The 27,943-nt window shown below is 38.1% G+C and overlaps 2 protein-coding genes across 2 annotated transcripts; both read right to left on the reverse strand.

Moving 5' to 3' along the window:
* Window positions 1-317: 317 nt before the first annotated feature.
* Window positions 318-8,860, reverse strand: LOC114359200 (proton-coupled folate transporter-like). Its single transcript, XM_028313488.1, has 7 exons — window positions 7,674-8,860; window positions 7,202-7,358; window positions 3,986-4,087; window positions 3,455-3,592; window positions 2,900-2,983; window positions 1,640-1,796; window positions 318-520 (listed from the first exon to the last, which is right to left on the reverse strand). Exons 1-7 carry the CDS (start codon window positions 8,535-8,537, stop codon window positions 445-447), a joined length of 1,578 nt encoding a protein of 525 aa, XP_028169289.1. The 5' UTR covers window positions 8,538-8,860; the 3' UTR covers window positions 318-444.
* Window positions 8,861-13,850: 4,990 nt separating this feature from the next.
* Window positions 13,851-27,891, reverse strand: LOC114359201 (nose resistant to fluoxetine protein 6-like). The gene is made up of 8 exons (XM_028313489.1): window positions 27,488-27,891; window positions 21,948-22,087; window positions 18,548-18,878; window positions 18,191-18,305; window positions 17,999-18,086; window positions 17,260-17,426; window positions 15,211-15,396; window positions 13,851-14,028 (listed from the first exon to the last, which is right to left on the reverse strand). The coding sequence occupies exons 1-8, from the start codon at window positions 27,579-27,581 to the stop codon at window positions 13,851-13,853; spliced, it is 1,299 nt and encodes a 432-aa protein (XP_028169290.1). The 5' UTR covers window positions 27,582-27,891.
* Between the last annotated feature and the right edge of the window lie 52 nt (window positions 27,892-27,943).

Below are 27,943 nucleotides of genomic sequence, written 5' to 3' on the forward strand. Positions count from 1 at the left end.
CCATAAATCCAAGCATAGAATACTGAGTGCTTCAGCACAAAGGCTGAAGCAAAATACAAAACAAAGGACAGGTAGCAAAAACTTAAACATTGCGCTCAGACCATGCTTGTGGCATGAAAACCGGTGAATTTTTCAGGAAAATTCATTGTTTTTCCACATACCAATTTCATATTATTATATTGCCAGGCATTTATCATTTAATTCAGATACGTTTAATAACCTGGCTGCCGTACGTTATATTACCAGTTATACAAAGTTAAAACACTATCTATACCCACTTATCATTTTTGGAAAACTGTGAAAATTAAAAGCAAACACATTTTGCCAATTTTTATTTGAGTGCAAAATAGTACTTTTAGTAAATAAAAAAATATCAACTTGTAATACAAACCACCGCTTACAGGTACAAAAAACAAGTCTTAACATAATAATCTCTTTGAAATCTCACTCTTTTACAACATCTGTAGGCTTCTCAGAGTCGTTTCGCCTGATATCCTTTTTGTTTTCGAAGTACATCCATCTGAAATAATAAAATAAAACTTTAGTAATCCTAATCCATCTATATATATAAAAATGAAACCCGTTTCGCGTTGTCACGACATCACGTGTGAACGGCTGAACCGATTTCGATAATTCTTTTTTTTTAATGTTTGTGGAAGTCCAAGGATGGTTCTTACGGAAAAAAATATTAAGAAAATCTCTACGCTAAGGCGGTACGAAGTTCGCCGGGTCAGCTAGTTTAGTATAAAAATGTCTGCGCCATTCTGATATGGACTACAGTCAGCCCAATGGTAAGGTGTATTACTTTACGGATTACGAAAATATTGCGACTTACTCCTAACTATGTTTTGAGACAAAATCTTTAGTCAGACGACGATTTTACATAACAGATGTTTTTCATCATCATTTCAGGACGTGCACTGCTGAAGGCCTCCCCCAATGATTCCCACATCGCCCGGTTTGTAGCAGCCTGCATCCAACGCCTTCGCTACCTTTATGAGGTCCTAGGTCCGGTGTTTATTTTAGAAATGATAATGTTTTAACAGTTATTTGATTTGTTCAAGATACCCAGTGAATCAGATTGAACAAAATAATTGAGTTAACCTGGAAAAAGCAGGTGTCCAATAATAGTTTTATTGGACAGCGCTCAAGAGTCTGGACTTTTCCAGTAAAAGTTCCACCGTCCATCTAGAGGTTTAAGGGCGCTTCAGTTATTTCTTTCGAGGCGGCACTTTGTTTTGGAGAATGTGTTTGTTTTCAAAACGGTGGGACTTGTGAACTTTTATCGCAGTTAGATAACAATTACTTTATTGTTTGTCACCAGCTTTAGGACTACTCTTGAAAACATTTTTTTTTGTTGATTTTGAGTGCAGCTTTTTTGGAATAACAGTTCAAGAGTAGGTCCTAACCACCACATTGGTCTGATGAGCAGGAGAATTTGATTTTCTTAACTGGCATTAAAGACACTTTCTGGAAAATTTTAAGACTGATAATTTCCTTGTGGGTTGAACATTTCGTTTAAAGTCTGCTGTTAAATATTTCCATAAGTTCTGCGTTATTTCTATAGCTCAACCTTGTGTGCCTACGATTAAAATTCGGTGGCCAAGAAGCCTCACTTAAAAGATTTCTTTGAACTCACCCAAAAATCATAATAGCTGGCAACATCAGGAGAGCTCCAAGCAAGAAGACAGCTCCAGGCAAGATGTCCAGGGTGCACCTGTACACCTTGGAGTATAGAGGCCCGTAGACCAGCGGCATCATCGCTTCAGCCAGCCCGAACAGGGAGTTTACCTTGCCTGACAGAAATATCTAAATTTTATCGTAGTAATAAATGTTACACGCAAGTTGAACAAAACTTTAAAGATAAATGTGTACAAGCATGTAGTAGAGGGTAAGAAAAAAGTAATCTGGTACAAACGAGAGCACTTAAAACAAAACACTGTGGAATCTTAAAGGGTCTATAGACTAGAGCAGTTCTATGTAATGTAACGTTCCCACGAATAGTATAATACAGGTAAAATGAACGACGATTGGTTCGTGAGAGGGTGATACTGACACTAGAACATTTCATAGAGCGGCTCATTGTTCTGTAACAAGTAAATGCTTGTCTATACTCACCTTCAGATAGAGGCGGCACTTTACAACAAAAATGTATATTATGCTAATGTGCTTATCGACTATACGAAACTGAAGCTCATGCAATCAAGCAATCTCTGACAATCAAGTGTTAAAAGAAGATGATGTAATATTTCGTTTCGTTTTATAAGTTTCATAAATCACTTTATTGAAAATACTGTAATTGACTCTCTTGTGCAACAAATACTTGAGTGATGTAAGAATGTACCTAAAAGGACTCCACAACTCTTCAAAATCGGACATGCACAATAAATATTTGTTGAATGAATATCGAGAATGTGCTCGTAAAATACGATTCAACGGACATGAACGTATCAATTAATAATGAATTTGCTTCGTGTACAATTACTGTTATATTTACATCCAATTCTGATTTGTTCAGGTAATAATATTCTAGATAAATAGTTATTGAAACGACTAATATTGGAAATGAAGATCGTTGAACTGACAGTGTTGTTAACCTAAGTGAAGCAGCAAATGGTACTCACAGCGTTGAATAGAGCTCTGTGATTGGTTTGTGGGTAACCCTGAACGTCCACGAGCACTGTGAGACCTCATAGTAATGTTTGTGAATACCGCAATATAGATACTTAAAGTATCTATCGTATCTAATCACGAGGAGCATTTTATGTACCACTACTGGAGATCTAGGCAAAGTCACAGACGTGACAGTTATGAATCCGATTTTTTGTTGACTTATAATTTCGAAATTAAAACTGTCAATTTGTCATTTTGTCTAAGCCCCTTAACTTCATTTACTCACCGAATTCTTCGCCGCTCACCAGTTTGGTCGCGATCGAGCGCATCGCAATGAACGACGTCCCGTTCAGGATCTCAAGTAGCGGAGCTAAAAGGGTAATTAATACATTTTAACTTGTGTTTTTTTTTTAATATTCAAGGCACGTGAATTCTGGACAAGATAGCTTACCCATAAATTATTGTGTTTCGGCAGTTGGAGGTAAGATAGCAAGTTCCTCTATGGTTGAGTTTGAAAAATAAATTCGTTTGCAGGTGAAACTCGTTTAGCTTAGTTTAGTTTAGTTTAGTTTAGTTTAGTTATTTGTGTAACTTTACTGGTTAATTGTGATCTTGCTTATCACAAAATAGATTTAAGAATAAACAAAGTGCTTAACTGTGTAATTCTTCGTTACGAAGTCGCATATTATAGACTCTACACAGTACACACCAAGCCCGCCGACAGTCTTGGTGTTGGCGGCTTCATTTTAATAGTAGAACCATGTCTCGACATGTCAAAAGTCGACGACTCATGTCGATGGATCAGCATGTGTGGTGTGTAGACTGCATTAAACTGACTTACCCAAGTAAATCTCGAGGTCGTTCCTCGCAAAAGCATATGCGAAGGCTGCGACCACTTTGCTGGTGCACGATATGATGCCCAGCAACGTGTCATCCAGCTTCAGGTACTTGCTGAATAAGCTCATCGAAAATGCAGTACCTGAACAATAAGAAAGTATAAATAGGCACGTTAGTGTCAAATATTTCTGACACCCAAAGTTGCCGAAAAGTTGACAACACACCTTATTCCAATTGTAACAAAGACGTGTTGCGAAATTATTGGTTATTTTGGACCAAACTATTTGACACTGACTACAGGTACCACTGCTGGACTATGTAGTCACTCTCTCCTAACACATGCGTATGTTTAGCTTACTTGGAGAGAATAAGAATTTCATCATCATCATCATTTCAGCCACAGGACGTCCATTTCTGGACATAAACCCCCTCTAATGACTTCCAGATTAGCCGGTCAGAAGTGGTAAGCATCCAGCTTGACGGCCAATAAGACCCACCAAATTGGTGAGCCAGTGAAAAAATTCTACAAACTCACCTACTAAGTTGGTGATGATGCTGTACGTAGACCACATGCTGTACTGCACTTCGTCCCAGTTGAAGCGCATTCTTGTGAAAAGGTACATTATCATGAACTCCCCTGCAAGTGATGGTACAATTAGTACGAGTATCTTTAGGGTTTTGCCACACAGAGGGATTACAAGCGTTTTCAAAACGGAGCGGCGACGCAGCGAACACGCCGCTTCTGCGCGATGCAACGTTTCCGCCTAGAGTTTTCACACGTTTTCACCTCGTGTTTGCCGCGCAGCCGCGACGTCTCCGCCGCGAAACCGCGGCTTGTTCGATGCGTCGCCGCTTTGAAAACGCTTGCAATCCGCCAGTTTTGCAGCTCGCTAGGGATTCTAGTACATTACAAATACGATTTGTACTCGACACGTTAGTAAACTCTGTGTAGTCATATGCAGTCATAATAGGAGCTTTTCAACAAAAATAAGCAGTCTGATATCGACAGCATCATAAAAGAACTACTACTAACTAACTACATCGTAAATTATAAAAAAATCTATCACGGCAGTGCCCCCACCAAGTCGAGCAAAAAAGCGGCACGGCCGTACCATCCTTTTCTCGAAGCAATTCAGGCCATTTTCGACCGCCTGTAACTTCGTTGTGGATAAAACTAGAAGGCTGAATTTTCATTAGCTATGCAGGCATTGTAAAGACACGGTATATTTAAAATTTCATTCAATTTGAACCAGTAGTTTAAGAATTATAACGGGTCAAAGTTACTTAATTTTGTCACTCACTGACTGACTCACTGACTCACCGATCATCAAAACTCTAAGGCACTTCTAGCAGACCTAGAAGCTTCAAATTTGGAATATAAGTAGTGTTTGGTGTATGAATCAAGGAAAAACTAAAATATTTGGGGGCACGGTAGTGCAACCGCCAAGTCGAGTAAAATTTTTCAATTTCGGTCCAGTTTTCTAGATACATAACTGCTGTCTACAAAATACAAAAAGAAATGAGATCCCATCAAAAACAATACTTGTCAAAAAAACCAAGTCTCGCAACTCAGTTGTTCTACGGTAAAAAGTTGTGAGATCCATGTAATACCAAGTCCAGGCCAGGAAATCTTTAACGTTTTACATAAATATATTGACTTGGCCATCGCATGAAAACACGTGTAAATTAAATTATTTAGTGCAATAGATACTTTGATTATGCCAGCAGCCAGCTAAGCATAGAATGTAATAAACACACTGTTGCCATAACTAAGGGGTTAAGGGGGACTAAGCTTAATGTTTCCAACGCTCCAAAAAAAATGTAAGTTAAAAAACAACTTTTTATATTAATTAATATTGAGTATTCTCTGATTGAGCTCAACTGAAATTAACGTTCGTTTTAAATTTTTATGAAAAACGTCGTTCGTTTGTTACCCTCCATTCTTTTAGTATCAATTCGTAAAACATACATCTTATCTCTATGTCCCAGCATAAGAAAGAATAGCTTTATTTTTTCTTGGAAAAATTCCATTTATTATTGTCCCAACCTTATCCAGGCGTACAGTGAGCTCCGAAAATGGCTGCTCAACTCCAAAACTTTTTTCGCCGAGATAAACTCGAAAATGTAAATATATTTTTAAGGCTAAGTGTACCTACTCGGGATATTCTCAAAGGCTCTCGGGGACTTAACGAAATTTCTTTTCATAATAGAAAATTATTAATTATTTAAATTGGGCTCGGGAACATTTTGTCAATGCCACTCTTTATAAGTCAAGATATTTCGGGCAATTGTGTTTGTTTTGTACACTGAAGAAATAGAGCACCTGTTTTTCAGGCACTTAATGATATCATTTGAGCGAGCTCTGGAAAATAAAACAGGAAAGTAATAATGAAGGCATTTTTTGTGTAGATTATGGCCTCGTGGAGATCGCTTTTGATGACAAAAAATAACTTACGCGTGTGTCTAATCATCCACAGTCCACTAGTTAATAAGATATTGTGTGACGTGAGTAGGTACAGTCAGCACATCAGACTATACAATTCTATTGCAATATACCACTTATTACAAATAAAGAACCCTAATGTTTATTGGCTTGATGTGCCGCAGTCTGTATCACATACATAGCATTTAAAAAAACTGTATTTCGAGCCCATGCTTTTGTGCTCAGCTGGTCTATAAAATCTAAAATCCTTATAATATTTCCTTTTTTTTCTATTTTAAGTTACCTCTATAATTAACCTTCAAAATGAACCCTTATGTCTTCTTCTTCTTTTTAGCAATCAGTGGAAATTGATATAACTTGAACAGTTGAACAATGAAACATAGATGTTTTAGTTCTATTGTTTTATCATGGATAAAGTTAATATTCTTCCGCTAGGTAAAATTACTTTAAGGTTTTCCCGTAACCCTTAAGTCACTGACACACAGCTGGCTTGTTTGCGTGGCGTACACATGAATGTCAACTTGCATGAAAACACGCCGCGCTTACGTGCACCGTCGTACGCTACCATAAACATTTATTTATTTGTAGAAAACTTTATTTCACAGATTACAAAAGGCGAATAAGGCTATGGAATTATCTTTCAGTCAACCTCTTGAGCTAAAGCAGAAATTAGAGTAAGCGGTGCAATATGGCAGAATAAACAGGTGATCTCAATTGTGTTTTTTTTATAGATTTTGTACATACTGACAAATAATACAATATGTGATTGAGTATTGAATATAAATAAGAGTACAGTCGGCGTCAAATAGTTCGTGACACTCAAAGTAGCCAATAAGTCGCAACACGTCTTTGTTACAATGGGGATGTTGCCTGGGTCAAAAAGCAAGAGTTTTAATTAGTCCGTCAGCTAACTTATCAAAAAATACTCTACACGTATTTTTCACTTTTTCAAACTAATGAAAATTTAAAGAGATAAAGCGCCTCAAAGTTCATAAGAAGAGGCCCGTGACGTCAACGCTTGCTTAAAAATGCCGCACGTTGTGACGTCGTGCGCAACTTCAACGCACCATAACTATGTAATTATTTGTTAGATTGACAAATAAAAATATATGTGTCCAATATTTTTTGATATTAAACATTACGGACTAAAAAAATTTTTTTAGGCAACTAGCCTTGCGTTTTCACTTTTTGGCTACTTTGGGAGTCACGAACTATTTGACGCTGACTGTACAAAACATTTAAATGATAAAAATGACGTAAAATGCAAAAAACATAAACATTAATATCCTAAATTATGGTTTTACTAACCGTGCATAGGTCCAAAGACCACACAGACCACGATGAGAAGCAGCGACACCCTGAGCCGTCGGTTGCCAGCGCCTTTCTTGAAAGCCACCTTGAAGGTGTCCAGCACCAGGCCCACATCGAAAAACTCTTTGAAGAAGTTCACGAAACCGTTGCCTTTCTGGAACAATGATAAAGTCTTCTAGACATTTGGCTCAAATTTAAGATGACTTCACGCATGGTTTGGGGTTTTTCAGTCGCTTAAGAACAACTCTTATCGAGAACTAACATTAATCAAATCATCACTTAGTACAAAAGCACTCACAAATTTATAAATATATCTATATTATTAGTAATTATTTTACCTCAAATAAAATACACTTGGAATTTTCTGGTTTCTAAGAAAATAGACGACGTTCATCATTCCTTTAAGATATTATTTTACGACACATTTCCTTGAAGAAGACTCAAAGAATAACTCACTAAAAACACTTACACTTTTCTCCCTTAGTTTCCGCTTCGGATCCTCCAAGTAAATGTATCCATACCACAAGCTACCAATGTACATGACGCTTGACATAGTGAATACTCCATAGTATCCAATCCACCTCAACAAGACCCCACTCAAGGCACTCCCGATTGGATATCCCAAAGACATCCACAAATTCACCATCCCCACCCTGTATGTTCGCTCCTCGACAGTCGTTATATCACCAATATAACTGAATACACCGATAAAATTCGTGAACCATCCCCCTGTGATCGCCGGAAAAAAGGACTCCGTCAGAGCAGCGAACTCCGCGGGCAGTTCACGGAAGAAATAGGTGTTGATCATGAGACCTATGCATGACAATAGCTCCCCGACTATCGGTATTAAAATACAAGCTTTCCGGCAACCAGTCCTATCACTCCACGCACCAACGAACAGTATCAGAAGAACAGGAACAGCAGTCTGCACCACATTCTTCCACGCTTGAATAGTAGCAGTGAGTGTTTGAACTTCTTTCTCGTAATAGGTATAGTTCTCCGTCTCTCTTTGTTTTAATGCTTCGCATATTTCTGCACTAAAATTAAGGTTCACCAAACAAGCTTTTTCTAGATTCAAATTTTGCACAGCTAGTGACGCTAGAACACTAGGCATTACATAGCACGCCATTATTGGCTCCACTGTGGTATTCTTTTTTATGATTTTTAACCGTTCGATCCATGATATTTTCTTTTCAGTTTCATCTTTTTGTTTATTTTTTGTTGTGTCACTGGGTTTTAAAGGAGAATGTTCGTCGGCTTCATCTTTGTGACCATTTTCAGCATCTTTTTCTTCTTGCACAGACTGAAGCTTATTTTCCTTTGTAGAACCCATTGTTGTAATTTACTAAACCGCCTTCATGCCGCGGATTGTCACGTTTGCTGTTTTAGAAATAATCGAGCATCAAGAAACTTAATTATCTTAATTACATTTATTTGTTTTTCGATTGTCTGATAAATATTATGTGGTAGGAGTGGGGGCTCAATCTGTTTCAATATTTGAAGAGATATGTGGTGCTCCTGATAACTGGAAAGTACGTTCATGTAACAAGCGGAGATGAAAGCAGAGCGAGATTTGTGTTCATGAATGCGCTGTGATTATGATAAATTAAAGATGGTAAGACTCTACTTATTTTGTTTATAAATCTATAAAATGTTTTAGAACAATTTATCATGAGCTGTAGTAAATTCAGGTGGTTCTATTCTATGATGTAGATTTCTGTCTACTAACGGTTCGCCTATGTAAAAACTATAACTAAACTTAAATGCTTTTAAACCTCATGTTCTTACTATGTTCCTTCCATGCACGCGCTCTGTGTCGTCAGCAAACGTAAATGCATGATTGCTGCAATCTAAATATAATAACTCAAAGGTGACTGACTGACTGACAAAGTGATCTATCAACGCACAGCCCAAACCACTGGACGGATCGGGCTGAAATTTGGCATGCAGGTAGATGTTATGACGTAGGCATCCGCCAAGAAAGGATTTTACGAAACTCCATCCCTAAGGGGGTAAAACGGGATCCACGCGTACGAAGTCGCGGGCGGCCGCTAGTATTACTATACGTTCTTTCTAAGATCAGTTTTCATTAAAATAACAAGCAGAGGCATATGCCTCCGCTTGCGTACTTATATTTTGTTTTAACGCAAAATCACTTAAGTTAACTGTGTTTAAGTAATGGCTTCTATTCACCAAGATTGCGCAATTCTCGGAAATAATTAATCGTCAAAGATGTTTATTTATTATGCTAAATATAAAACACGTGCAAGTTTATCAAAGCCTTCATCAAGCTCAAAACAAATAGTATTAATATTACAATACCTACCGGAGAAAAATCTAGAAATACCTTTATTAAATTCCATAGTTCAATTCAGAACATAATTTCAGAGAAAAATTTCTGCTTGTCCTATTCACCGCTCGATATTTGAGACTATTAATTAAAATATTTTTCCCCAAAATAATTAGGTCTCAATTTTTTTGGAATTTTCAAAGAGGCTTTTCATGAGCCTCTAGAGTAGTGAATGTAGTTTTTCTAATTACAAATATAAGGGCACCCAGCGCACATAGAGCTTCCCTAATGAGCTAAGTGTTGCCGCTAGCTCTCGAGACGCTAGCTCAGGGCAGTTACGTGAGCTACACTTATTTATAGCTATTCGTTTTCAGCTGACTATTTTTACTGGTGGTATTTGGTGTACCAATTATCTGGATCTGCCTTCTTCTACGCGCTATTTTTGCGATAAATATAGCCTTTGTCCCTTTAATCCACTGGTTCCCAAAATAGGAATGTGCAAAGACCTTTAGAAGGGGGCGCGGGCCATATGTGTACTTAAGTATAAAAACCTGCGACCGCTGAGAGAATGCATTCCAGACTGCTCGGTACGACCAATAAATAATCTTGCCTGAGGGAGGGTGGCCGCGCAATTTTTTGTATGGTCGAAAGGGGGCGCGTTTCAAATAAGTTTGGGAAGTCTCTATACCTAAATAAATTAAAATTATCGAAACCAAACTAACAAAATTATATAAGAAAACAGCCACAGAAAAAATATTACTCGTATTCACTTTCACGCTTAATAAAAACATTTTCAGTGCCATCGACACGAAAAAAAGAAGAAGTGCCATGACAGAACCATTTTAACGTTTCTATTCTACAATCCTTAGAGAAAACCGAAAGTTCCTTAGAATAAGTCGCTGAACACTCGAGGGCTGTCTCGGCTCGTGAATACCTCATTACGGTCCCAAGGTTGTAATGATTTTCTGTTTTACAGGCATATGTAGTTAATTTGACCTTTTCGGAGATCAAAGCAGGATACACCGGCTCGCTACAAAGCGGAGCCAATTAATGTGTCAAAGCTAGGCGAAGGCCCCCATCATTGACGTTTGAAATCAAGTCAACAGCGTGTAGGTTGTTTGCCCAGGCAATACAGCCGCTATAGATTTTATGTAGCACTATTGTTTGGACGTTACGAATTGTACAACTAATTTCAAAGTGAGTATCATTGAAAGAGATATCGTAATTTGGGTAACTATGAAATGATTAGGTATTTTCGGAGCAGTTTTGTAGTAAGTGATTTATAAAGTATTTTTAATATTTTATGCTGATTCTTCAATCTTTAAACTTTTTGTGATGCTACTAAGTATTTTTTCCTACGTGATTAATGTGATTTACTTAACACTTACAAACTACGACTTGAATCTTTTCAAGTTTATATCTTTACTAGCTTTCCGCCCGCGGCTTCGCGCGCGTGGATTAGGTACATTATTTACATATTTTTCGGAACCCTATTTTATTACCAAATTAAATTTAGCCTATGTTACTCGTGGATAATGTAGCTTTCGAGTGGTGAAAGAATTTTTAAAAACGGTCCAGTAGTTTTTGAGCCTATTCATTACAATCAAAGAAACAAACAAACAAAGTAATCAGGAGATACATACTTTATGACTTGATCGTCTTACAGTGCGCTGGGAAGACACATAATATTATGTAGTGCCTCCGCAACCCGATTGGCCCAGCGCGGAGAGTGTAGTAGCAGCCCAAATCCTCCATTTGCGTCAGGTAAATTGGAGAGGGCCGTGTTCAGCGTTGCCAGTTTTTTTTTTTCGCCAAGTCGGGACTTTGGTACTTTTTGAGTGAAAATAGCGGGATTCTTCCGTCAGAAGCGGGACATAGTAAAAAAACGTATATAATCAAAGGTTTTCAAATATTTATTCTTTTATTTGACTTAAAATTACGTTTACGTGACAATAGATAGCAAAAGTATCCATTGAAAATGTATTTTAACAAAAAAAATATATTTTAAATCAGATTTACTCTATCGTTAAATTCGTCTTTAGGATGAAAAAAGAAAAAAAATCGAAATAAAAAAAATATTCTTTAGAATAATATGGCGTTCCAAACAATAATCTGGTGAAGTGAGTGTCTCTCTCCGAAAAGCGGGACAGAGCCTGTCCCGCGCGGGACAATTAAATTTGATTTAAAAATCGGGACGTCCCGCCAAAATCGGGACGTCTGGCAACCCTGGCCGTGTTCCTGCTGTGGAGACTAAATGACCTGATGATGATGATAGTGTTTATTCCATAATATGAATAAGTAATAATAGATTCCGTCTTTGACAGCAGCTACAGATAGTAAATGGGGTCGACTATGAAAATGCAAAAAGCTACTCCTTTCACGTTCTAAATGCTTAGTTTCCAGCTCCATCACTGTCGTTTAATATCGTTTAATGAATAGCGAACATTACCTTTTGTGTCGTTCGGCTTTGTGTGGCCTAATGAGTAGTACGAGAGCCCACGACCAAAACCATGTGTCATAGCAATACGGCAAAAACCCTATAAAATCGTTAGATTGTATGATTCTGAACCCGACTAGGTGTGTACCTAGTAACGGTCGAAAGTGTAGCAACTGCGTGGGAGGCCATTTCTGCTGTGTCAAAAAAAAAAGACAGTCGGTATTATAGCAATACGTCTGATAGTGAAAATGTACATAGATTTTATAATTGTATTACGAAAAAGTTAGTTTTCAGACATTTTGCGCGTAGCATATAGCCTGTGCGCATTTTTGAAAATGTCAACAAATTCGGCCGACCTGTATCATAGCAATACGGANGACTAGCAAAGTAGATTAGGTACAAGTGTGCGTTACGATAATTGGAATTACAAAACTTGTACTCAAAATCGTGATAACGTCTAAAACAATATCGATTGTCTATGTTATTAAGTACTGTACCTTATCGTTTCCTAATTTGTTAAGAATGTATCGTATAATATTTTGCCATAGTTTTTTTACAGGCTTGAAATTTATTGAAATCCAATTTAGTAACCCTGTGGTACAAATTATCGAACCGGTTGGCTAAATTGGACCGAAGCTCTGAACTCGTACTTTGTTGATTTTGTGCTAAATATACAACAATCATGTTAATTAATACTTATGAAATAGTAAGTTGAATAATGTACCTTTTATCATATACCATGGACATTAGCAAAAACAAAAGAAAACTATGTGTAAAATGGGATTGAAAAAAACTGGTCCAAATTAGCGGACTCTCCCTTATTTATCTTAACAACTTTTCCTCTTTAACGTTGATTTGATAATTAATTAAAGTTGTAGGATTCCTTATCTGCGGGATTTCGCCATAAATACTTTTGAGCGAGGATTATGTGAAACAAAAAAGTAGTCAGTAATAGCACAGAATAATAATAAGTACTACGTAATAGTAATTGATTCAATAGAATAGATCAGGTTCATTCAAAACCATTGAGCTGTTTTACACTTGGTTTCTAATTTCGAAAAAAAAAAAACAACAAACAAACAGTTTAGTGTCCGACCGAAACTAGTTTTACGACCGAAACCGAAACCGAAAACGAATTTCGGCAACGGTGTCTATTTCGGCCGAAACCGAAACCGAAACCGAAACTTCCTTACAAGGCTCATACACTCAGCGGCACGGAATTTGGCCCAAGCCAAATGCCCTAAGCAGATATGAATGAGGCCAAATAGGTGTTGTATACCTAAGTTTCGTGTGACATGTTAACAGAACATTTGTTTTTGTTAATTTAAGAGGCTAGATTAATAAAAAAAATGCGTCTGNAGTTAAATATCGGTATCTTTGTGGCCAATGAGCTGTTGTCATAGTGTGACATTGACAATACGTCAATGTCACACTAGGATCAAACGTTAGAATAGAGGGACGCTCGGAGACGACTCCGCGCGCTTTTATGCTAAGTGATGAATTGTATCTAAAACTAGCTGACCCGGCGAACTTCGTACCGCCTTAGCGTAGAGATTTTCTTAATATTTTTTTCCGTAAGAACCATCCTTGGACTTCCACAAACATTAAAAAAAAAGAATTATCGAAATCGGTTCAGCCGTTCACACGTGATGCCGTGACAACGCGAAACGGGTTTCATTTTTATATATATAGATAAGGCAATATAATGTGAAAGTTGAGTGTCCAGTGTTTTATTTATGAGAATAGATCTACCGGCCTCTAATAGTATTAAATAGTCTGAAGTTACTCACTCTGGGCTCTGTATGACGAGGGCCTACAGGTCCTGCAGGTGCCAGGTACTAACCAAAGAAATGTGCTACTACTCCGATGCTACTCTTGCTATGTAGTTAACTGAAGTTAGTAAATAATCTGAGGTTAACTTACTCCGGGCTCTGTATGACGACAGCTTCCAGGTCTTGCAGGTATGTGTGCAACGCGGTGATGACGAGAGACGCGAGGAAGGTTAGCGTCAGCGCCGCTGTGCGCGCGCGTTTGCTCTGCGCCGCGATGCACAGGAGCAGACCGAAGCAGAACAACTGCGTGTCTGCTGCTAGGTACCTTTAAAAACCATAGTGTTTAAATTATTCCATGAGAACAAGGAATCGTTGCTATAAGAACTATATAATACAAAAAAGCATGGAAATATACAAAATCTATGCCAACTAATTAAATAGGTAGAATCAGTTCGCCGAAGATGTCGACGAATTTAAATTTAGGATGGAATGAAAATTAAATATGCGAACATCTCCTTCCGTGTAGCCACGGTGAGGAGTAAAGAAGGGCGAATCCTCCATTTGCTTCTAGAGGTAGTTAGGTAATTAGAGAAGGCGCTGTTCTTGCAGTTGAGATAAAATGACCAGTTAAAGACATAGATTTAAGGATATCTACTTACTTTAATGAAGTAATCGAGACTAAATTAATGAAAACACATGCTTAGTGTTTCTGTGAACTGTGAGCACTGAGAGCTTTAACGGAACACACCTAACCTCTGTGGTCTAGTGGTAAGACCACCTGCTTCAGACGCAGAGATCCCGGGGTCGATTCCCAGTGGGGGCAGATTTTTCTGTTCGGGTTGATGGTAAGTAAGGCTTGTTCTAAGTCTGCCTGGCTAGCTACCACCATCTTATCTAAGTCTGTCGTCATAACAATGTTAACAGCATTGTTGTGTTCCGGCAGTTAGAGGTAAGATCGCCAGTTCCTCCGTGGTTGACGATTCCGGGTGAAGCTCGCTTCCATCTTCGGCCAAGAGCTTCCTCGTTGTGGATAAAAAAACACCTTAAACGATGGATGGCCTAATGATGATGATGGGCTACAACTCACCACGTCTGCGGCGCGCACAGGGCGTCGTCGTACACGTAGTTGTTGACGTACAGCAGATGCGCCCACCAGTAGCGGCGGCAGGCGGCGGCCTCGCTGCCCACCACCAGCTCCCGGTGAAACGCAATTGCATCTAAGTTTCTGCCATAGATTCCGTTGAGAGACCACACATGACGCGACCAGTTTGAAACCGGTTTGAAATGGTCGTGTTATGTGTGGTCTCTGGGCCTAAGTCTGTCGCCATAACAACAATGTTAACAGCATTGTTGTGTTCCGGCAGTTAGAGGTAAGATCGCCAGTTCCTCCGTGGTTGAGGATTCCGGGTGAAGCTCGCTTCCATTTTCGGCCAAGAGCTTCCTCGTTGTGAATAAAAAAACACCTTAAACGATGGATGAGCTAATGATGATGATGGCAACAACTCACCACGTCTGCGGCGCGCACAGAGCGTCGTCGTACACGTAGTTGTTGACGTACAGCAGGTGCGCCCACCAGTAGCGGCGGCAGGCGGCGGCCTCGCTGCCCACCACCAGCTCCCACAGCGGGCCGCTGCCCAGGTGCCGCATCCACGTGGATATCGTGGCCAGGACTAGCGCGTACGTGGGGGTGAGTCTGAAAGGATGAAATGTGGTGGAAAAATAGTTGATTTTACTAGTAGGGGAGAGTTCGGTATATTGTACCGCCGGGTAAATTGTACCACCCTCATATTTCGTAAAGTATTTATTGAATGTCTGTAATTGCAACATTCAGCGATACACAACTAAAATCAATTAATATCGGCCATGTGGTTTTTGCCGTGACAACAAACACGTGTGTTTTATTTTTAAAAGAATTTTTTCATTGTTTTCAAGTAACTTTTGACAATCCATGTTTAGTTTGTAATTTTGTTAAATTTAATCACAAGGTGTTTCTAATATATTATTTAGAAGCGTAAATTAGTGTGGATTGCAATTATTTGAAACATTTTTCGGTATTTATAAGCTATATTTTTTACCGATTTTTTAAAAGCACTATCACCTAGTCGGCTAAATTGTACCACATCANATAATTTGAGAATAATGTCCATTACTTCAGCTCAAGTTGCTCAAATAGTGTTGCTTAGAAGTCAAGGGTGTATGCAGCAGGAGATGGCTGAAACTTTCAATTTATAGCGTACAAACTTAAGATACACTTTAAAAAGGCATGACCAGACCGCCTTTTACACAAAAAGACCAAGAAGTGGGGAATTAAGGAGTAAATCAGCGCGCGATGACCCGATAATCGTGCTTGCAATATCAAGAAATCGGGTTCTCACTACGTTTGAGATACGCCAGCGTTTACAAACAGCAAGCACAGTGAATGTTAGTGAGCACACAATAAGAAGAAGGATGGAGGATCATAACCTGCATACTCGAAGACCAGCTCGAGGACCAGATCTTCTCCGATACCTCCGCGAAGTGCGACTTACGTTTTCTAGAGAACATAAGCTAGCAGAACCAAAAAATATTTATAGGTTAAACTTAATTAAACTTTTATTAGTCATATTGAATTTTTTTTTATATTTACTACCCGCTCTTATAACGACATAAAACGAGATAAAACTTACCAAATTCAAAATAAATCCCTCGAAAACTCGCCACCACAACAAAACTAACAGCAAACAAACAAGCGAGCGAATCACGACATTGGCTCTGATCGGATTCATTCACTCAATGAACGCGCCGAACATGACCGATAACAGCGCGGAAACTCCCGAATGCACATTCGGTTTCGGTCGTAGTTTCGGCAACTTTGCCGCCGAAAACGAAACTAAACCGAAACTCGTGTTTTCACCGAAACTCAACCGAAAACGAAACCGAAACCGAACATTCGGTCGGACACTAAAACAGTTACGTTCGTCTCGGTTTTTAACAATCTTGCTTCAAATTGAAAATCCGAATCGACACCCTGTGAACTTGAAAACTCGAAGTAATGAATACACATCGTTTTGCTTACTAGTTACGCAACAATAGGCGAATGCTGTACAAATCCTGTAGATAGTGAGACTTAATAGTAGATGCCATTGTCAACATTAGTTCGTGAAGAGTTTAGCAAACCAGGGGCTTGCTTTTCCCAACAGCTTTCCGCTCGCGGCTTCGCCCGCGTGGAATTTTGTCTGTCCCAGAAAAACTTTATCGCACGCGTCCCTGTTTCAAAAACCGGGATAAAAACTATCCTATGTCCTTTCCCGGGACTCAAACTATCTTTATGCTACATCAAAATCGGTTTAATGGTTTAGGAGTTCCAGCAGTAAGGCTGGTTTTAGTGTCACGCGGACTGTCAGTGCGGATCGCTCCGCACAGCCGATCTGTATGAACTGCTAGGGAGCGGAGCGGTTCCACTGGACCGCATTACTCTAAAACGCTCCCTAGAAGTTCATACAGATTGGCCGTGCCGTGCGGAGCGGGTCCGCACCGGACGGTCCGCGTGACACTAAAACCAGCCTAAGTAACGTACCTGAGCCACCTGGTGAGCACGCCCTTGGGCCAGTGATGCCAGCCGAGCTGGTGCTTCTCCGCATGCAGCTGCAGGTTGAAGGCCATGAGGAAGGAGGACATCACGAAGAACGTGTGCGTCACCAGGCTGCCGTTGAACAGGATCTGCTTCATCGGGTCTTCGTACGCCTGCAGGTCAGCCAAGTTTATTTTATTTCTTTACTTGTTTACAATAGGCAGGCACCTACCAACTTCGTCAAATTTTCGTTGAGAAATCATCAAAGAATTTCATGAAATAAAGTGAGTGATTAAATAATAATGAAATATCGGGTGTAGACTACATATAACTACATTTACAGGTGTTGCATTAATAAAAATTCAATTAACCTTTAAGCATCGTTCACAAGTTTTTTAAAATATGCAAATATTCGGCAGACAATACCAGATTTTTCCAACATCATTTTGTTTTCATTCATCAATGACCTAAAGCGAAATGAAGACTCTTTTCGGGAGATAAAAACAACGGGAAAATGGAATTTTAGAAGTGAACAGAAGAAATTCAACAGATTGTCTATAAAAGAATTGATGACTATAAACAAAACCTTAATATTATTGTAGTTAATATGAGCTTGATTTAAACCAATATTAGCTCTTTGTGAGAATCTAACCTGCTACAGTTATCAAAACTGTCTTTATCAAATACTAAGTGAAGCTATATCGATAAAATCGACAACTACGTATTAGTGATAAATAATACTGACCTTTTCAATGTATAGCGGATTATTTACGTAAGAAAACGCCATCATAAGCACCGTGTGAGAGAAAAATACGCAAAACATGGTCATCGTCCTGAAAAATATAACTGATGTAGCGTTTAAAATGTAATGTAACGTAACGTTAGCTACAATTAAAATTAATTAAAATTATATACCTCAATTTATAGAAAACGTTACCTCATTCCATGAAATAGTTTCAGTCTTTCGAGTCGGGGCTCCGATCCTTTCTTGGGGGAGGCAACCATTCTGTCCCAATTGCGAGATATTGAAAATGCTAATAAATATGGATTTCCTGAAAAAAGGTATAATATATTATAACCTCTAAAATAATATTTATAGAGATAGAATGGTAATTACTATATTAATGGTAATATTCTGTCGTCCAGTATTTATCAGGTATTGCAACCTGGCCGTCTTGAACTCTAATTACTATAAAATCTATCTACGTTATTGATTTATTGCCATGAATAATGGATCAAACTATCAAACACTAATAGTGTTGTATTTGTACGTTGTATCTTACTATAATCTCACCTGACTTCTCTCTGCCTTTGCAGAACATGATATCGTAACAGCTTCCGATCACGTTAAGTAATATCAGAATCACATACACCACAGCTACAATTACATCGTATGTGTCTATATCTATCGTGTCGCCGGCTCTTTTGCAGTATCGTATTTCTTTCAGCCTGACTTGGATTCTGTAGTCCTTCCATATAGTATGATTCAGGCATGCTTCAAGGACCCCACTTGGGTCCGCCGTGTCATTTAGATTTTGTATGAAGTCAGCGCATGTTCTGGTCACACAAACTCCTCTGTGGATTTGTGTGTGATTGAAATGCTTCATTTTGTGATCTGAATATTGCTGAAAATAGAAATAATTATATTGGAAATAGCTAATTATATTTTAACCATTTCTATTCTTGTTTAAACTTGGTCTACTTCATTCATGGGATGGACAGTCGGATACAAATGGCAATGCCAGATTTAGTATGGAAAGTGGCGTCTTTTTTTTTTCGCGCGGCCATCGACCAAACTTTGTTTTTTGATTACAAAATAGTGTAATAAACCAAACTTAATATTGCATGTATACCTCTAAACTCAGTCTGAACTGAGTTACGAGCATTAGAAGTTTGATGATTTTCATACTAGATTTGCTTTTTGTGCGCAAGTTTTGTAAGAAATTGCAACAAAATATTGCGCTATTTTTTTATTGCGCTGATTCTGCTCCATATTGATGTCTGGAGCCTTTAATGGATGGTATTGTTTGTTTACACATACAATCTCACTATTTTGTTGCAATTTCTTACAAAACTTTGCGCGCAAAAAGCAAATCTAGTATGAAAATCATCAAACTTCTAATGCTTGTAACTCAGTTCAGACTGAGTTTAGAGGTATACATGTCATAGTAAGTTTTGGTTTATTACACTATTTTGTAATCAAAAAAACAAAGTTTGGTCGATGGCCGCGCAAAAAAAAAAGACGCCAATTTCCGGCATTGTCTTTTAATGCTCTATTTAATAAAGATTTATGATGTACACTAATGTAATTTGAGAGTTTCTTAAATGTAACAAACGGTCATAGTTACTTAATGTTTATTAATATACATATAAGTTATTTGTCGCTAATCGTGTATCCTCTAATTTACTTATGGTTATTAGACCGTATGACTACTCAACGATCCTTGCAGCACCGTTCGCTCTTTAACCTCCATAATTTTCCTGCAGCGGACATAAAGAATAAACAAGCATTTAGCAATCTCACGGCGTATAACAAACAACCTTTTTGTTCTAATTAGATAAACGCATGCGGAAAAAACCCTTCATTACTACAATTTCGCTGAGTTCATGAACTAAATTGTAGTGCGAACAGATTAGCTGTAAGCAATTGACCCGTGTAGAGCGACAGGTCTCTCTAGTCCGAGTGTAGGTAGTCTATTAAATCACTAGTACCCACTGTACGTATAACTGATCAGCAAGGATCACCAGTTTTACACCTACACAAGCAAGGTACTTAAGATTATTATTCTTATATGGACCATTTTGGTTAAAAAACCCATATTAAAAACTTGGTCACTATGCTACAGGCTTAATCGTTCGTTTGTTTTAGCCAAAAGACGTCCACTGCATGACTGGACAACGACCGCTGCGCTGCCCGCATCCAAGCATTTCCCGCGACCTTCACCAGATCGTCGGTCTAGCTAGCATAACATGTATAACAGCTCAACTGCAATTAATCCGGTCAAGTAATGGGTGACCATTGAACGTAATAATTGATCTACTTGTGTTGTTCTACTTGTGTTATAATATGAGTAAATAGGCCGTATTGTATTGTTGAACGTTGAACTGGATATCCTTTCCACACCACTGCCATTCTTTTATATTTGTTGTATGTTTATTTATTTTATACATATATTTATTATGTTATTATGTTTGTATATTTATTTTATATGTAGTTTGGCCACTTTTAATTTGAAAATAACAGATACACTAGATTTTAGTCTATGTCAAGGAACTATTTCAGTGAACTGATAATCTCAACTAATATTTAACAGCTTTAAACAAAGCTCAATGCAGACTTGAGCCAGGTCTATGTTCTAATGAATTAATGGTAATTGAGTGATTTGGTTCCGCAAGATATCGTGAGACCTGAGCCTAAGCATCCCTCCGCTGTCCTTAGCCGTGATTCATGCAGAATAGTCCTCCGACGAGGCTACCCTGATTGACCTTATGCTTCGGTATTTTATATTAATTGCCACAAGGTAGCCAAATACGTCATTTTATTTCCATTAATCTGGTAATATCATCTGTGATGTAATATTTAGTATGCAAATAAGGATTGGAATTTACATAACATTCGTTAGTAAACTTGAAATCAAATTATTAGACGACCTCGACCTAAATTTTCTAACTGTATAGTTTGGCAAAAATCGATATAAACATTCCAAACGAGTTTAACTAGTATAAAGCGCTTTTGCAACCTTTACCTAATTACAATTATAGATGTATGACATGAAACTGATGCATGAAACATAATAATAAACATAATAAGATTCTTATACTTAATAAGAAAACAAGCTTATCGAGGTGACAGAGCGTTGAGCTTCCTGAGGCTACTGCATTTGATTTGACTTGCCCATAACCTGTTAATCACAGCAATTATGCAATTATGTCAGTCTAGGAACTCCGAGTGGTATTTCCACGGAAGGCCCATGGTAAACAGAACCTAGAAATGTGACGCACTAGATCACTTCTCTATGTACGGCGAAAACAAGTAGGTACTACAGGTTTTATTCTATTACTAAAACCTGACGGATTGTTAACAGCATGAACAAGTAAAATGCTTCTTGTCGCAGATGTAAACACGCAACTCAGAACTGTTGTTGTATTCATGTGACCTACACGTTTCAGGTAAATCCTACGAGTATGTAGGTATTTTTCAAATTTTCCCTCACAGCTATTTTCACAAGCATATTTTTTGTTGTAATTGTAGTTGTTGAAGTCTTTAGTGTGGGATTCCCATTGGCCATTTCTTCCGAAAAATCAGTTCGTGTATTCCCAATTTGGGTTGATATAACTATTTTTTTAAAAGTCTAAAGCAGTGTTTTTCAACCCATTCCATGACACGACCGTCATTTAGTATGAAAAATTATTTTGCGATCCCCCAACCACTCGCTTTTTTTCATGCATTTTATAATGTTACAAAGATGTTGTAGGAATTGAATATTTCAAACCACGCAACATTTATGAATTTGCATAATTAGATTTCAGATATATCTATCTTTATAACTGTACTGTTTTTTTAATGAGGTAGTTTTTACGACCTCTCGCGACCCTCTATAGGGGTATAGAGGCTTGGCGACCCCTCAGGGGGCCGTGACGCACAGGTTGAAAAGCACTGGTCTAAAGTAACAAATGCCTGTAAAATTACATACTTGTATCATATCCATGAGCGCGGAGTCCTCTTCGGTGAACAGCTCGAAGTCCGCCACGCAGTACGCGGCGGCTGGCTCTTGGAGGCACGCCGAGTACTCGTCCAGGTCGTACAGCCGAGGCATTTTGTAGTACTCCGTCTCTGGAAACAAATAGACAAGGCTTTTGTAAAGAATAGTCATGAATATCGTACAAGAGGCCTTTCATCATCATCATCATCTCAGCCATAAGACGTCCACTGCTGAACATAGGCCTCCCCCAATGCTTTCCATGTTGCCCGGTTGGTAGCGGCCTGCGTCCAGCGCCTTCCTGCTACCTTTATGATGTCGTCGGTCCACCTTGTGGGTGGACGTCCCACGCTGCGTTTTCCGGTATGCGACCTCCACTCCAGAACCTTGTTGCCCCATCGGCCGTCAGTCTGCGTACTATGTGCCCTACCTACAAGAGGCCTTTACATAATCATAAAAAATAAAGTTTTCAGGAAAGGGGTTTTGGGAAGGGCTTCCAAATAGAAGGAAAGTCTAGGATGCAGGCTAGATTTGCTTATAATTTATTAGCTATCCATTGATAGCCCATTTTAAGTGGGCAAAACAGTAAAAAGAAAAACACTAACACAATATATTCCTACAGCAGATTAAATTATAATTATTAAGTTCATTGTTTGAGTCAATACATCTAAAGCGAAAATAGTTTTTCTCTAATCGTATAAGTAAATAATATTCAGATACTGTTTACCTTCTTAAGTACAAAGTAACACTTAATAATAGGTATTGATTGTTTAACCACAGAGCAATAATAAGTTCTGTTTAACTAAGTATAACTTAACGGACATTTCCATTTAAGTGGAAATGAATACACCAAGGCGGAATGTGTATCGCACAAACACATTGCAGGATGTTTAGTCAATACAAACCATGTGATGTAGCCATTTTAACCGATCTAATATTTGAGTTTAAAATTAATTTTCCCTCACATTTATTTTCAAAAACACTATTTTGTTGTAATTGTAGCCCCGATGTCGTTGAAGTCTTTTGTATGGGAATTTTCAAATAGGCCATTTCTTCCGAAAAATCTGTTCGTGTTTGTTCCTAATTTGGTTAGGACATTGCAGGCTTGAATTTAAATGGCCGAATTTTGAATCTAGAAAGATAAGGAGACATGTAAAGTGCCCCATAAGGGCTACCTTTTCTTTTTTTATTATTTACTATATTTTAACGTTCATAAGTGCCACTTGTGGTCTGAATAAATATTTTTGATTTTGATTCTTGTTTTATGGTTTTAAAAATAGATTTGCAAACTTGAAATGAAAAATGCAGGAGAAGAGTCAGATGGTACCTAACGATTCAACCGCCCAATTGCGAAGTGTGCAATTGTACGTAGTGCACGCCGTTTGATTTCCGATTCAAACGGCGTTCACATTCAAACTTCATTGAGCTATTAAAAAGCCTGGGAGTGCAATGTAACAACAACATCTTGATTGTTATTTCCCGGACATTGCATCCAGAGCACAACAAAGCCTCGCTTTGAATGTCAATAACAGCAGTAACGTGCTTTTAAATTTAAATTTCACTAGAGATTTTCCTGTTGTCCAAAATAGTTTTTGCACAACCACACCACAATGGCGTGTCAACCTGCTCATAAGCGTCGTGGGTCGAATCACGAAAGAGCCTAACTGATTTTTATCAATTTTACAGGAGCGTGCGTTTAACGCAGCGGGACTTCCACCCACAAGGTGGTAGCAGGAAGGCGCTGGACGCAGGCCGCTACCAACCGGGTAACATGGAAAGCATTGGAGGAGGCCTATGTTCAGCAGTGGACGTCCTATGGTTGAGATGATGATGATTACAAGAGCGACATTTAAAGAAAATTTGAAGTATAGAAAAATGTATTTCGAGCACTTTTTACCTGTTAATACTGGTTGAAAAAGAATTGAGTTTCGATATTTTGTGAGAATACAAAATGCATGTTTTTTAAATATGGTATGTTTAACTCAATTTCGCCATTTTGTTAGATACGCCTTTTCGTGATTCGACCCACGGCGTGTATGTGTAACAATGATTCGCAGAAATGCAAGGTGCTACACATAGCCGCGTCCGCGCGAGTACTTGAACCGCGGTTCAATGCCGCGTGGCTCGTGCAGCCGGCCTAATGTCACACGGCGCAGCGCATTATGGTCCCCATACATATCAAGCTCATTTTTCAAACCAAGACTGCTGACCAAGTCTACTTATTCACTTGGTTCCAGATTCAAAATATTCTTTAAGGCCCATTTTATTCACAAAACGTATAAAAGTCATAAAATAATACATAAATAGATCCGGTTTCAAAGCAATTGTAATAATAATAACAACAAATACATAATAAATAACATAAATTAATAACCAAGCCTTCAGCTAAGAAAGCAGAATTTCAGATTTAATCCTTATGTTTTATGAAGTAACTAAATTAACATCATTTGGACAATTTTAATGCAAATCCAAACAAATGTTCCTACACAAAAGAAAAACAAGTGATCAAAAAATACTTTGCGTCAATAGCTACATCTAGATTTTAAATTCTACATAGATTCTCGTCACTCAAAAGCAAATAAATAATGTTTCCACTTTACAGAAAAAACTAATCTACATAAATACGAATCTGTTTATTTTTAAGATGTAATTTGGTTATGATGAGTAAATGAGGGCTATCGTTTTTATACGTAGCAGTTGGCACCCCTGGCGATTGACAGGACCTTACTCTACAGTGGCGCCATCTTGATGACTGCAAATGCGATAGTCCTCCTACCACTTAAGCACTCACCAGTTGGTGCCACTGTCTTCGCTACTAGCAAGTGACAGGACCTTACTCTACAGTGGCGCTAACTGGTGAGCGCTAAAACGATAGCCCTCATTGAGACGACCTGAGACCGCTGAGAGTTGACCTCATGAAAACTGATTTATAAATTTGATAGATCACTAATTTAGTTAATGACTCAATCATTTCTATTAACTCTCCTTCGTGGTTTTTTAGAATCCCATTTGTATATTGGAAAAGAAGTGTAAAGTAAGTTCGTGATCTGGTAGACGGCAAGCAACACAGGCTTGATTGAAGTGCTGCAGTGGAGAAAAAATAGAATACGTAGGTATATGCAAATAACTAAAACCACTGTTCCTAAAGTAAACACCTGTCAGGTTACTATGCATTTTCTGATTCTATACAGTGGCGGCGTTAGGCGTAGGCGACGTGGGCCACCGCCTACGGCCTCGCGGAACAAGGGGCCTCGCGCATCAAAAATTTTGAAAAAATGTATACAAGGTGGAGATGACAATATCACAATACGACAATAAATGCAAACATTGACTATCTATATATATAAAAGAAAGTCGTGTTAGTTACTTCGCTTATAACTCAAGAACGGCTGAACCGATTTAGCTGAAAATTGTCAGGGAGGTAGTTTAGAGCCAGGAGAAGGACATAGGATACTTTTTATCCTATGTCCTGTAATATTTATTGCCATTAAGGCGGAACAAAGTTCGCCGGGTCAGCTAGTTAAATATAAATTCTTGATAGCTAAACAATGTAGTTAAAAAAATATATTTTTTTCCAAACAAATTCAGCCATAATCAGACACAAAATTAAGCAACAACACGGTTTTAAGTGACGAACATTATTCTTTGGCGCAATATTCCTTTAAAAATAATCACTGAATCAAGAAATCAGTGGGTCTAGACAAAGTGCAAATTATAATCGCAAACCAGTCGAAAAGTGGTCGAAAAGCCCCTTTTTTGTATGGAGTTTTGACGGATTCGATTTTCGATTCGATCAAAAAGTGCGTTTTGTCTAGGGGGGCAGAAACTGTCAATGAATAGACCCGTTTTTTTATTTTTTTTATAAAATCCGTCTTCAGGTCGCCACAGAACAAGGCCTCGCGAAATCTGTCTTGCCCACATCAAATTTAGGTCTTGCCCCGCCACTGATTCTATATGCACATCACGCCCCAGAGCTTGAATCAACTACCTATTTTCAATGAAAAATAAATTAATTCGTGTTGCATCAACTTATGGTGACGTCAGTTATTACAATTTACTAAAGAATAAGAAGATGAGAAGACCCAGGGAAAAACATATTATAATTTTTATCCCGGTTTTTGGAAGGGGGATACGCGTTTTAAGGACTTTCTGTGAACAGATCGAAATACACGCGCGCAAAGTCGCAGGCCAATTAGGTAGATATCAATAACATTACGACTGTACGCGGCCCTGAGGGTAGCCTCGTAACTACCCTTTGTTTGTGTCTCTCCACTAACATTATGATATTGTCACGCAAGACTTCCTTCTAGCAAAATAGGGACCGCTTGCGTTTTCGGTTGTTTTGCTACTGTTACAAGTACGTTACAGTAACTACAAGTACTGTTATAAGTAGTAGGTACTGGTAGTACATACAAATTTATACAGGGTGTCCCAAAATTGGCATGTCACACTAACACCACAGGTCCTAAGATGAGCCTAAGGCGCATGGAACAAAATCAATCAAAATCAAAATCAAAAAATATTTATTCAGTTTAGACCACAAGTGGCACTTATGAACGTCAATAGAAAATAATAAAAAAAGAAAAAGGTAGCCCTTATGGGGCACTTTACATGTCTCCTTATCTTTTGGGCCCTACCAGCGCTTCGAGACAAACATATGGCAAGTGCTGAGAAGAAACGCCGGAACTATCTAATAAGTCCATTTGTTTAAATAACTAATATCAGTCATATTTCAAAACTCATCAAACCTTTCTATGGAATTAATAACTATTCTATGGACATTAACCGTCTGAGTCCCAGACGGCATTAATTAATGTTATAACAATTGATATCTATTGTGTCTAGATTCGCGGGCCTTGAAGGATTAATAAATAAAAGTTATGAAACTTTTCTATCGACATATTAGGCTTCTTCAATGCGTCTTAGGCCCAGCTAGGTACCTCCAGTGTCAATGTGTCTGCTAATTTGAGACAATCTGTATGTATAAGATGGTAAGATTAGATAAGCTTGACATAACATGTAATTATAGGTACATGTTACGTTTAAGATTGTGCAACAGTAAACGAATTTCCGAACGTAATTAATAGGTTAAAATTAAATTAATTAAATCCTACTCTATGAAAAAGGTATACAAAATAACGTGTCAGCAAAAACATTTCTATCAATGACATGTGAATTTCGAGTTCACAGTTCAAGGATGCAAAGAATACAAATATAATCAGCAGCAGTATCAATGATCTAATCAGTGGAACAAATAGAAATACTCACAGAAAGACCGATTTTGTTACATTTTCTAAGTTACCCAGTTTATTTGTTCACGTTTTCCGAGAACGGTTTTGAATTTGAATAACTAAGAATGTTGCTATAAATAATGAGGCTAATTACGAGATTCCACTTAAAGGCAAATTAATAATAACGCTTTTAAATATTCTCGTTAGGAAATCAATATTAATGAAATGACAGATATTTTATAGTAGGTACTTATGATAAAAGTTTGCTTCGCATCAAAAGTTATGTAGGTATTTACTACTTACCGTTCAAAGAATAGATCACTGCCGAACAGCTTTGAATGGTTATTAATAACATCACTAACTGATACATTTTAGTATGTATAGTTATAGCCACCATCTTGTAAAAATTGTATTTAAATAAAACAAAAAAACTCCCACCAAAAACTTTTGACACTTTCGGAATTCGCGACTTTGAAAATTTTAAACGTCAATTTTTTTTAATCGTATTGTGTGTGATACTTTTTTTTACGACGGAGGTAGTTAACCGTATTGTCCAGTCTCTTGACTGCCAGTGATGAATGTGTGAGATGTGGTTTATCCTTGTTGGTCTAGTTGTGGGGCCGACCTCTGCGGCGCGTCCACTGCTATTGAGCTGTGACGTGTCGCTTGCGATTTATTCCACTTTGTTCACATGGGTGAAGAAAGTGATTAATTCACCCAGGTACCTATTTGCATCTGTTCACCGGGGTGAATGCGATT

The sequence above is a fragment of the Ostrinia furnacalis genome, unplaced genomic scaffold (genome assembly GCF_004193835.3).
Source record: "Ostrinia furnacalis isolate ACB-3 unplaced genomic scaffold, ASM419383v2 OfSCF4245, whole genome shotgun sequence".
NCBI classification, from domain to species: domain Eukaryota; kingdom Metazoa; phylum Arthropoda; class Insecta; order Lepidoptera; family Crambidae; genus Ostrinia; species Ostrinia furnacalis.